At 47.8% G+C, this 12506-nt stretch overlaps 1 protein-coding gene across 1 annotated transcript in view; it reads left to right on the forward strand.

Annotated features, from left to right (window-relative positions):
- The window catches only part of PTPA (protein phosphatase 2 phosphatase activator), a 46329-nt gene extending 34120 nt beyond the window's left edge, over positions 1-12209 (forward strand). Inside the window, exon 10 of the mRNA XM_025205030.1 lies at positions 12068-12209. Coding sequence (XP_025060815.1) covers positions 12068-12133 — 66 coding nt within the window. The 3' untranslated portion in view covers positions 12134-12209. The remainder of the gene's footprint in view (positions 1-12067) is intronic.
- Positions 12210-12506: the final 297 nt, after the last annotated feature.

Raw genomic sequence — 12506 nt, forward strand, 5'->3', positions numbered from 1 at the left:
CCTTGCTGGCTGCGGTCTGGCATTGGCAGCTCATGTTCATCTTGGAGTCAATAATGACTCCAAGATCCCTTTCTGCCTCTGTGCTTTCAAGAAGGGACCTCCCCAGCCCGTATGTGTGCTGTGGATTCCTTCTCCCAAGGTGCAGCACCCTGCGTTTGTCTATGTTGAACCCCATCCTATTCTCATCTGCCCACTTTTGTAGTCTGTCTAAATCTAGTTTCAGCCTCTCCCTTCAAGTGTGTCTACCTCGCCCCACATCTTAGTGTCATCAGCAAACTTGGACAGCGTGCTTTCCACCCCCTCGTCCAAGTCGCTGATGAAGATGTTAAACAGTGCGGGCCCGAGGACTGAGCCCTGGGGTACCCCACTGCTCACATCTCGCCAGGTTGAGTACAACCCATCCACTACTACTCTCTGGGTGTGCCCCATCAGCCAATTTTTTACCCATCCAACTGTGCAGGCATCAATGCCACAGTCACTTAATTTGTTGATGAGGATGGGGTGAGAGACAGTGTCAAAGGCCTTCTTAAAGTCTAGAAAGACTATGTCCACGGCGACACCAGCATCCAAGGATTTAGTTACTTAGTCGTAAAAGGCAGATATGCTCCTTGATGATTCTCTCCAAGAGCTTCCCGAGCACCGAGGTGAGGCTTACAGGCCTATAATTACTTGGGTCCTCCTTCCTCCCCTTCTTAAAAATAGGGACCACATTAGCCAGTTTCCAATCCCCCGGCACCTGGCCAGATGACCACAAATGCTCATACAGCCGGGCCAAAGGCTCCGCCTACAAGCTCATCAAGTGGATCACAAGAACACTTCTGCAGGGCAGGTATCATTTTATAGATCTATAATCTTTAGCAGTATGGAAATTAGTCTAGAATGTCTCCCCTGGAGAATGTGTTGTTGAAAAACAAACCCATCACCATGATTGGGCTTCCCATCATCTTCCCCTTTCACCCCTCTGTCAATTTTTTTTTAAAACCAGGTATTCAGAAACGGATTTTTAAGAGTTGAAAATTTCCATTGCCAGTTTTTAATGTTATGCCATTAATGCAGCAGCTGCTGTGTTTCTTGGCATTGTATGTATTTTACAAGTCACTATCAGCCTCCCTTCCCTTTCTTCCGAGTCCTTACTCATAACTGGTTGTTTTTACTACAGTTAGTCCCAAGTCAAATGGTGAAAAAATATACATTCAGAAATGAACCAGCCCATTTCTACAGCTGAATGGAGGTATAGTGGGGAAGAAGAAACTCCAGACCTTTTCGTTCCATTGTAACCATACTGTTACGAGCTTGTTCCTTCTGTGCAGGGTGAATGCCATTATAGGGTATTGTGTTCCTCCCCCCACCCCCAAAGAAAAGCCCAACCTGTTGTTGTGGCAGGACATGTACATATTTAAAGGATCAGGTCCGTATTATTTGTTGTGTACCAACAAGCCTATTCATTATAGTTCAGGACCATAAAGGCATGATCTATGTCCAAACAAACTTACCATTATACCATATGATCCTGTTGAATGTGGCAAAAGAGGACCTTTCATGGGTAAGCAGAAACTGGATGTGATTTTTCCCTCTGAAGACTTGGGCACCACTGAAAGTGAAAAACTAACCAGAGAGAGAACATAGGACTTGCAAGATGCACCTGTTGCACAGGTTACACATGATGGCTAAAGAGATTCAGTGAAACAGAAAAGGGAGCATTGCAGTTCTGTAATGACAGTGATTACTCTGGTTTCTCCACAGAGAGGACTTCACCCAGGGAACGAGAAAAGAGACCAAAAAAATATTAGGGCAGGAGGGGGAAATACTTAGCTTTGATCAAAACTTCATCCATCCAAAACCTCAGCTACTGCCATTAAAGGTCCATGGATTAAATTGACTTCAGTATTCCCACTGTGGCTAGACCTTAGGTTTCTCAGCCAGCTCACCAAACACTTTCTCACCTCTGCTTTAGGACAGCCCCATCCCAGAAAGGCTTTCTCCTGGAATTCTAGTGGGGCATTTCAAAGGCTATTATCCCATGTTTCCCATTCCGAGCGGTCAATAACTGTATCAAAGGAGAGAGATCAAGTAGATCTGAGCCCTCCTTGTGGGTTTTATCTAGGTAAATCACTCACAGAGAGCAGTGCAAGTTGTCCAAACGCTGCTTTCTCAAACCAAGATCATAAAAATAGGACCCAAATTGCCATAGTTAGGTTGGGAAAGATCCTCAGTAAATAAATACATCCAGTTCAGGTAGGGTTTAGCAAGAGGTGGCTTTTCAGCACTGCTCCTTAGAAATCGATTGATGATTCCTGATGCTACAACCCTAAGGAAAGCAGTTTTACATGGTTAGCTACAAAAAAAAAATGCCTTTGAGGAGGTGGATTGAGGGCTTCTAGATCCAGAAATGCTTGCTCAATTAGCTCAAACCAGTAAATAAATAAGTATATTGCTAAAATCAAAGCAGAATTGCTCCCTCAAGCAACTAGTTGTTACATCATTGTTTGTATTTACAGTTTCACTCAAAAACTCTAGGCAGAATTAAGGCCTCTTTTGTGCTAGATGCTTTGCAAACACATAGGGACACATGATATCTGCCCTGAAGCATCTGCAACATGTGGCCCTGATTCAGCAGTGCACCTAAGTAGGAACTGAAGTCCCAATAAGCAGCTGTTTAAGTGTTTTTTGTAAGATGGCCCCAATCACATGCCCAAGTGGTTTGTTGAATCAATAAGCCCAGGAATTGGAGAAGGCTGCAAATTATCCCTTTGATTGGCTGACATCTTTCTAGGATCCCTGGGGAAGTAATTGAAACATATTCCAAAATTTCAGGTACTCAGTTAGAATTAAACAAACTGCATTTTAACATGAAGATAATACTGGAAATAATGCTTTCAACCCTAACGGTGACCAATGGCGAAAAAAGTGGGGTGTGAACATGTAAACACACATCATTGACACTACTGAGGTGCATACATTTAAGAATATGCTTCAACATTCATATGGTCTAGGCTTTAATATGGGCAAAAGAAATGCCCCGGTTTTCAGCTGGATTGGATATGGCTATGGGCAAAGGGCTGTGCACTAACAACAGCGGACAAACCTGTTAAATCCCTTGGTGTGAATGGGCCCTATCCTGTCCATGAGCTATCTAGAACCAGGGGCATGTCTACATGTGCTAATGTAAGATGCATTAGTCATTTTTAAGGCATGTTAAGGGCACAGGTCTACACATATGCATCCTTAATGTGCCTTAAAATTGGCAATTTTAGGCTATTTGTGCCTAAATTTGATACCTGCAAAAGCAGGTATCAAATTTAGGTGCAAATAATTAAAGCGCCTTAATGCACATGTAGATACACTAAGGCACATTAACACTGTGTATGTTGACTGATGTAGGACTATAGTCCCAAGTTGGTATGCACACCGCGTTAATGCGCCTTACTGCGTGCACATGTAGACATGCACCTGAATTGCCTTAATGCACATTAGGCAAATATGCATTAAGTTTAGGTGCACATAAAAGCATGTATAGACATGCCCTGGGTAATGCGGTGTTTATGAAGTAGATCTACCTAGATTTAAGACATTGGAATGTATTCCCCTGCTGGACACTAGTCAGACTTGAGGCACTGAAAGTGAACTTTCTCCTTAGATGCTTCCTTTTAGTTGAATTTTGGACTTGAGTCCATGTCTCAATTAAAAAAAAATCAATTTATGTATAAAATATCCCTTGGAAAAAAAAGATCCCTGATAGCCCAAAACAAAACTTACCAAGAAGTTGTAACAGAGATCATCAGCTTTCTCCCACTGCTTGGAATGCGTGCCACTAGCACCAGAGTTCAGTCTTCTCCAAATTTCTGTAGAGCATTCAAACTGCATCTTGCTGAAGCAGTCACATTTTAATTTCCTCTGCATGGATACATCTTGCAGGATGCTAGAAATCCCCAAGCTCACTGGAGCTGCAAGACCAGATCTTTCAGACTATAACACCAACAAAATGTTAACGCAGATGAATGGGAACAGCAACAGGGATGGAGAAAGCTTGGAAACACCAACTTTTATAACTATTGGAATATCTCTGTCAAATTAGAGTCTGGGGGCTAGAACTGTCAGTCATGGTCCTTTCACATCAACACAGGAAAAGCTCTTTAAAAAATAACCTCATGCCCCTCCCCCAAATGTTTCTATTTTGGGGAGGTAAATAGATGCTTTCCTAGGGACAGGGCCAACACTTTACTGACCCAGGGGAGGAAGGCTGGACACCTGGGCACAATATCCTGCTCTATCACAGATGTCCTGTATAACCTTGACCAAGTCACTTGGTCATTCTGTGCCTCTGGTCCCCATCTGCAACGTGGGGATAATAGCTCTTTGCTATGGGTATTGTGAGGATAAATGTGTGTTCAGAGGGGCTGTGGAAGTACCTAAAATAAATGGCATACAAGCGAGGAAGTTGGTGTGATAATACTCTGGTACAATCTTAACTCTCCTGCCAGTCACTCTGCAAATTGCTCTGCTCGCTTGTACCTGCTCACAGGATCTGTCACCTACTCGGAGTTAACCCCGTCTCAAGCCAACCTCGTAGAATTTCTCTTCTTGCTGCAAACTAGTGATATCAAAGATGACAAGGCTCAAAATTAGGGTCAGAGGAAAAATTACATCAGTCCTGTAGCATTTAAAGCCCTGTTGTTCTCTCTGTAGTTGTCATCCTTCATTTTTTGGCCTTTGTTCTGTGTGACCCAAATGTGCAGAGCAGAGGGTTCGGCTTCTAATCAGCTCTGGGATGATCCGGTCACCGCTTCTGGGATGCTTGAAGGTATCTGTAAAAATATCAGAGAGACTCTCAAGACTGAGTCCCTTTAGAAGAATTGCTCCCAGGGAGACTAGTCCAGCCCAGCTGGTGGCTGGCTCCATTGTTCTCTGTGGTTTACACAGAGGAGGTGATGTGAGGGATGTGCGGCTGGCAAAGGAACAATGCTGAGGACCACGGGATGGTTTGTTTTAAAAGGAGTGTTTCAAAACTGAGGGGTTTTCCAGAGTCACAAGACCCAGAGCGGAGATCTGACCGAGGCGTGGTCTTGATTATCAGCTCACTGAGATACCATCCATGAAAACACTCTTCATGTAAATGCTCCTTAATGGATGTCTGGCTGTGCTACTCCAGCTGCAACCCAGAGCTTCATGCTGCAAGCTGAATCCTTCCCCTGTGCTCCTATTGCCACTGGAGCAGACCAAAAACCTTGGCTATTCACTTCCTGGTTTCTGTCCCTCTTTACCACCACCTTTTCTTCCTGCTTTGTGAGCGAGCTGAAGATTCAGTCATTACCCTTTAACAGCAGACACCCAAGCAGGGCCCTTTCCAGGCTGGAAGGGTGTCCTCTTCTGGATGAAAGTCCTCCAAGCTTGCATGCATAATAGACTGTGCTCAGCCCATGTTACCTCTGACAAATGCCTTTTTCCAGGCCTGAGGGTCCTGGTGGTCTGAGAAACCCTTTCCATGGGGCATCTCTATAATCTGGTTATTGCTTCCTAGATTAGGGTGTCCAAAGCTTTATCCCAAGCATTGACCTCATCCCAAGGGCCCAAGCAAAGGACTCCCATAATGTGAATCAGGATGATGGTTGTAGAGGGAACAGAGAGGAACTGTTGAAGTAGATCCCAACCAAAACTGCTTTTAATTCTTCATAATTAAGAATTTAGGAAGGAGCTGGGTGGGAGCAGAATCACCCTTTTTTTTTCTTAAGTTTCCTCCCAGTTTGCTTTCAGCAAAGGACTGATCCAACTCCCAGGGAAGTCAGGCATATTCTTTCCACTGACTTCAGCCACTAATAAAGGTCTGGCTATGCAGGAGCTGTTAATTGAAATGCACGTTTGGGGCTGGATCCCATTCTCCAGATCTGAAGCAATCGAAACAATGTTCCTTTAAATACAAGTATCTTCCCTTGCTCAGCTTCCATTTCCCTTGGGAGAGGTATGGAGTCCCCTCAAGGAGGCCAGGCCAACTGCTTGGAAAACATCATCCCCATGAGTCTGTGGTGAAGGGAAGGGGTGCGCGGTTCACGACGGTTGTCTCCAGCAGCCTGCCGCAAAGGCAGCGAAGCAGATGTAACCTGCTGGCTGCCATGTGCTGTGCCTGCTCCAGTTCCTTGTTAGGGGCTTTGGTTCTTTCGATTCTGACTCAGCCTCTGAAAATGCAGGTTTGGGGCAGGGGCTGGCTTTGTGTTTTGTGCATGTACGGCATCTCGCACGATCAGTCCTGAGTCATGACGACCAGGGTTTATCGCTGCTGAAGCAATACGTATAACGATAATGAAAAAAATGATGTCATTACATACACAGCAGAGTCATCAGTCTGTGGCAGAGAGGAAGAGAAGTGAGTAAGGAAACCACACAGGTATTTGTTCACCTCGTGATCATACTGGCCAGTGCACAATGAGAGCATTGTGGCAAAAACATGGAAAGCATAATGGGATGGTTTTGCGAGGAGGAAAACTAAAACCTTTTCCATTTGTTGAAGGTCTGTGTGGTGTGCGCGCCTGCACTCTCACAAATAGGAGAATATTTACCACTTCAAATGACCAACGTCCTATTTCGATCATCGTCAACTTTCCCATTATAAAACACAAAGAAATAGTCACACCTTTCAATGCAAAAGCCTCATTTTTGAGAGGGAAAAGCTGCATTTTTAGGTGGTTAAAATACCCCCGAATGAAATTATGAAAACATTTCATGAGCGAAGCGGCAATTTTGCCTGGTTCTCTGCCGCTGCTTAAGCAGGGCTGCAGGAACAGACCCAGAGATTGTCCATTATGAGGGCCATTAAAATTCTAACTCAATCTTTAAAGGATGTGACTTTGACTTTACCCCACTTATGAAGAATTAAAAGCAGATTTGGTTGGGATCTACTTCAAAAGTGCCTCTCTGTTCCCTCTACAACCCTCATCCTGATTCCCTACATCATAAGACTTGGAGCAGGGGGCACTGTACAGTCACTGCACTCTGACTCTGCTTGCATACATATGAGCCTACACAGTCTGGAACTGCTCAGAGAGAGGAGAAAGCACTTTCTCCTAATCTCTCCTTTGCTGTGATAACGATGGGGGTCTCCTTCACCTACAGCACTGACTGTCTAAATCCTGTACAAGGGCTCGCTTGCTAGTCTAATGACAGCACAGCACACTGGTCAGGCAATTGAGCTTGGAGATTAGAAGTTAAATCCTCGCTCCATTGAAGTCGACAGGACCATTGTCACTGTGTTCAGGGGTCCGGGGTTGATACCCCGACCCTCCGGTGGGGGTCAGCTGCTGCTGGGCTGAAAGGCGTCTTGTGACACTCACTAGTCTCCCTCTGTCAAGAACGACGCTCAACCTTTTCTGTCCAAGGGAAAGCTCCTACTGCAGGGGCCAGCCAGGACAGCCATCAAAAGGTGTGGAAACTTTCCACCGGAAGAAATTCTTTCCTCCCTCCATGTGCAGGCCCCAGTGCCATAGCAATGAAGTTTGGCGCCTGGGGCAAAGCCCTCAGCAGCGGCCCACCCTCACCCCGTGCACAGCTCTGTGGGGCATACACCCCGCCATGCTTGCCTGGGAACACATGCAGTGGCAGGAGCCGCCCTCCCCACATCCCCCCGCCCCCCCCAACGAGCCACTCGCCCCCCCGCCGGGCGTGCCCCTTCGCTTTGGCATCCGAGGCAGACACCCTGCTCACTTCCCCCTTGCTACGGCGCTGGCAGGCCCTTTCTCGTTTCCAGCAAGCAGGGAGTTAACTTTCTGCCCAGCTCAGACACAGGTGTAGGTGGGGAAGTAAGAAGCCAGGACTGGGCCCATCAGAGCCTAAAGTAGGGACAGGTGCCCTGGCCTCTCTGCCCATAGGAAGCTTGTTGCTGGGAGTACTGCCGAACTGTTCAGCTGCAAGAGGCTGTGGAAGGGCAAAGACTGTTTAAACGGCCCCGAAGTCGAGGCTGGAAGAGAGCTGCTGTAGGGCTAGTGGGCCTCCCTTTGGAAGGGGAGCGGGGCTTCCTGCCTCTCCCAGTGCTGAACCACCACTGCTTCAACCTCTGGGGATATTTAGGACCCCCAAAAAATGGAAGAAAAAGGGGTTTCCCTAACAGCCCTTAATCTTCATCAAGGATAAGCCTGGGCTCTGGTCTGAGCCCCACGGACTGTGACCCCCTGTGATCTTTCGGTCCGAGGGAAGAAGCCCAGAGAGTTGAGGCCTGCAGCGAGGCCGGTAACCTGCAGCTTCTGTTTTGCCTCTGTCTGCTGAAAGAAAGGGGCTCTCTCGCATCAGATACCCCTTCCCCACGCAGGCGATTGTCCACTGCCATCACGTCCTGTGCTGTTACTCTGTTTTGTCCCCCACGGTGTACAGAAAATATAACAAGCCTCTCAGGGACGCCCTATGAATATAAAGCTTCGATAATCCTGACTAGCTTGCCCTCAAACCCATCCACAACATCAAGACTAACAGGACGGAGGTGATGGTGCTTCTCTGTGCGAGCTGCCATGTCCCGACTGCAAGGCCAGCCCGAGGGGGGCACCTGAGTCCTCGTGGAGGGATAGTCCATGGAAGCCAGAACTGCCTGTGGGGGGTTTTAGTGAGGTAAGTTCTGTTCTGGAGTATTTATGGTTTGGTTATCTCCTGTCGCTATGGGTTAATGATTAATACCAGCCAGATTAACAGGCTTCCTGGGTGAAACGAGGTGGGACTCTGGGTCCAGAGGACTTTGTCTGAGAACTCCAGACTTTGTCTTTGGTGTGGAAACACCTGTGTATTTTTCCTGTGGAAGTAATGGAGGCAGCGGTAGCTAAGACAGATCTGGAGGACCTGGGTTCTGCTGTTTCTCCCAGTGTATGACCTTGGACAAGTCCTTTCACCTCCATGTCCCACACGTAAGCTGAGGATAGTCATATTTATCTACTTCACTGGCACATTTTGAGGCTTGCCTGGCAATGTCGTGCTTTCAGACCCCGCAACCAGGGTGCAGAGAATGTATTTGATTGTGGGGTTTTTTATCCTTCAATATCGTGGTTAGAAAATACTTTCTAGTACATGGCAGGTTTCCTGTAGCTTCATATGACTTTAAAACAGGCAAAAGGTAGAAATCAAAGAAAAGTGTTAATCATCAAAAATATAAGGAGAATATGAAGAGGGCAATGTGAATAATTAGTGCTCAGATGCTAATTACCCAGCTCTAGACAAACCTAACGTATCACACGCGTTGCCAGTACAAATGGCCTCTGGACCAGACTGCTGTCTTCCCCATAGCTATCGTACTGTTATCTCTGCATGGGAGTCGTTCCAACATCTGCTAGCACCGGCATATCCCAAAATATATTTCTGCTAACCTGCACACAAACAGGGGAGATTGCAGCAGGGCGGGGAGAGAAAGGGGAAGAATCTGGAACTTGGCCCCAGCGAGGGTTTAAGGAAGGGCAAATTCTGCAAAGAGCCCGACTTGGGGCCGTCAGACCGAAAAATGCTTGTTTCTCTCTTAAGGCTTTGCTTATGTTACCCAGACCTGGGGGTATAAGAGTGAGCTCCTTTGTTTCCACCCAGAGAATTGGCCCTTTCTGCCTTCTTTGACTGCAGAACAAATTCCCTGGGCTCTGTCTTTTTTTAACTAATGGCATGATCCAGCCCTCACAGAAGTCAATGGGAAAATTCCCACTGATATACATAAGCAGCATATATCTGCCATTGATGTTGGTAAAGGTGGTGAATGGATGGCCTGGGAGATGGGAAGGGGCTGGTTCGTTACCACTCGATTCTTTGGGACATTGCTTCCTCTGCGAACCGGGCAAGTGGAACAAGGGCAAGGGAGTGGAGGGAGGATACTCGTGTAGCAGCGTTTTACTCCAGGGCTCTGTGCATTATGTACAGCACCTAGTTTCCTGGAGGCCTGATCTGTGACCGCTGGTTGTGGGTGCTGCCACCATACGACTACTTGATCCATGTTGCACTGGATACCTCCATTTGACGCTGCGTCTCTGGATGTAACGCTCCTTTCAAAGGCCGTAGCCACTCGGTTCCCAAATCCCAGGGAATGCTCTAAGCCTCAAGGGGTGGAAGTCTATTGATTCTGGGGAAAATGGGAGGACACAGTGAGCCCTGCCCTCTGGCTAGCAGAGCCCCCTCATCAGTAGATCAAAGATGCTTAAATCAAGAGGGGAAAGTCAGATGCCTCCTTGAGCTTTGCCTGCTGTGTTTTTACGCTAAGAGATCCCAGCTCTGTCTACCTGCCTGGGGCTGCTCAGAGTTGCTTCCTTGATGAGGAAGGTTGGCCTTGGTCAAGGCTCTGCGTTGGCCTCTTGAGATTTGGGTTCAATTTTCAACTCGGCTACGGAATTGTGTGGCCTTAGGTTTCCTGCATGCCAGCTCCCCAGCTGTACAAAGGGCTTGCTAAAACCCACGTGCTGGTGTCTTATCTGCATTGACAGGAAATGCTTTGGGACAGTCCCTTGCAGTGTGTGTGTGCAGCACCCAGCATGATGAGACCCTGAACTCTGCTGGGTTCTCCTGGTCCTACCGTGATGTAGGTGATGTAAGGGCAGCTTTATTCTCAGAGGAGGAACAATGTTTGCATCCTTTGACAGGGGTTGGGAGCAGTTCAGGACACTAGGCATCCCAGGGGCCAGACCCAGAGCAGCTGGGCTCTGAGCATTGACTGGGTTTATTTCCAGCCAATACAGAAGTGTGGCAGGGTGAAGAAAAAAAAAGATGTGGAGCCCCACAGCTTGAAAAGCACCTGCCTTGGGGGGTGCAGCCCTGGAAAGGGCTACACCTGCCTCTTAAAGGGGCCAGCCTGTATGCCAGGGCTCTCCCCCACTTTGTTATAGAAGGAGCTCCCTCTCTGCTCCCTGGCAGAGCAAGGTGACTCCTACCAGAAACCAAATGGAGACATTAAAGAGGTTCAAAAGAGACTTGTGCATTTGATGTGACCAGTAGAGAGCATCTGAATGGAGAGGGGGATGCCTGCTGCTGCTTCACAATTGCAAGCTCCGTTCTAGGGGCTGTTTGCTTCTTGCTGTTTCCCAAGGACAGACAGCAGCAGCTCCAGGGAAAGAGGTGTTTATACACAAGCCATCCCTCTCTGCTGCTCTTAGGCCAGGGCTGTTGGTCTGCTCTGGCATGGAGCAGCTGTTGCTCCTTTTGCAGCAAAGAAAACTGCCTCCTCTTCAGCTCCTCTTGCTTTCCCCCTGAATTCCCTCTGAGCTTTCCAGTTCTGCTCCAAGCCTAAACTGGTAGGACCCCTCCTCCTGCCAAGGTCCATGTACTCTTCCTCAAGAGCAGAATGCCATATCAGCAGGTCTCACGGCAGCTTAAGCCTGTAGGAAAGGCCCTGGGGAAATGCCTGTGATCCTCCTGAGAAGTTGGATTTCCCTCCCTCCTCTGCCATGTGGGCAGGCTGGTGTTGCTTGCATACACCTCCAGTGCCCTTTGCTGATGGCCCCAGCTCTCGAGTGGTCAAAGGAGGGCTAGAACCTAAAAGAGGGAAGCTAAGAAAAAGGAGCCCCATAGTGAAGGGAAGAAGATTTTGTCTGCATATGGCACTGCCCGTAGTCTCTGCTCCATCGGGCAATAGTCGGGCAGCTTACAGTCATGGAAACAGGAGAGAAACCACCAGGGCATTGCGGGACAAAGGTGGGTTTTTGACTGAGATGAGACACGCTCCCCACTTCCATCCCTGACAAAGGAGAGGCCTGCGGGTGTGCTAATAGCTCTCGGTCAGGGTTGTTTGAGGTATGGGTTTCCTTTAGTAGCAGATGAGCTCAACTGGACCCTGGGTCCTTCACTTCACTCCAGCCCATCTGTTTCAGCCTTTTTCACAGCCTCTCTCTGATGGAGCCAGGAGGCGGTAGCACAGGAGAAGGCAGCTATGCTCTGTCCTATAAGGAGGACACCGTCTTGAAAAGCCTGTAGGCTCAAGTCTTATTAATGAAGGGACACACATGTTTTTTATCTGGGGGAAGAGAGAGACAGGGTGCATGTGAGAGAGAGAGCGCGAGTTGGGGGAGAGCAACCTTACACTGTCACCTCCCTTCCAGCATGAATGCTACTGACATCATGATTAATTTATCAGGTGCTTATGAATATGCAGATGAGGCTCCAGTTTCCAGGCTCTGCTTTCAGGAGAGAGGCTGTGTGATGGGGTTGCTGCCGCTGCTGCTGCCTTAAGAAGAGAAATGTCATGTAGCGGGGATGGAAATAAATAAATAAATTCACTGCTGAAGAAGTCAGGATCTCTGCTGCTCCACCTGGGCCGAGGGAGCTCCTCATCTCCCCGGGGATCTGGGGCTCCTTTGTGCTATGCACACGTTCTTCTTCCCCCCCACCAAAGTTGATTATGTTTAGGGGAGAGAAACCTTTATCTGTTGCAATCACCTGCAATCTCTGGCAAGCCAAAGAAACTTTCAGCCCCCTTCTTCCTCCCCACCTTTCCACCCCCCTGCTGAAAAGTAGAAAGGTTTCATTTGCCTGTAGGAGAGAGGGTGCTTTTGGCAATGGGGTGGGTAGGGCTG

The sequence above is a fragment of the Alligator sinensis genome, unplaced genomic scaffold (assembly GCF_000455745.1).
Source record: "Alligator sinensis unplaced genomic scaffold, ASM45574v1 scaffold388_2, whole genome shotgun sequence".
Taxonomy (NCBI): domain Eukaryota; kingdom Metazoa; phylum Chordata; order Crocodylia; family Alligatoridae; genus Alligator; species Alligator sinensis.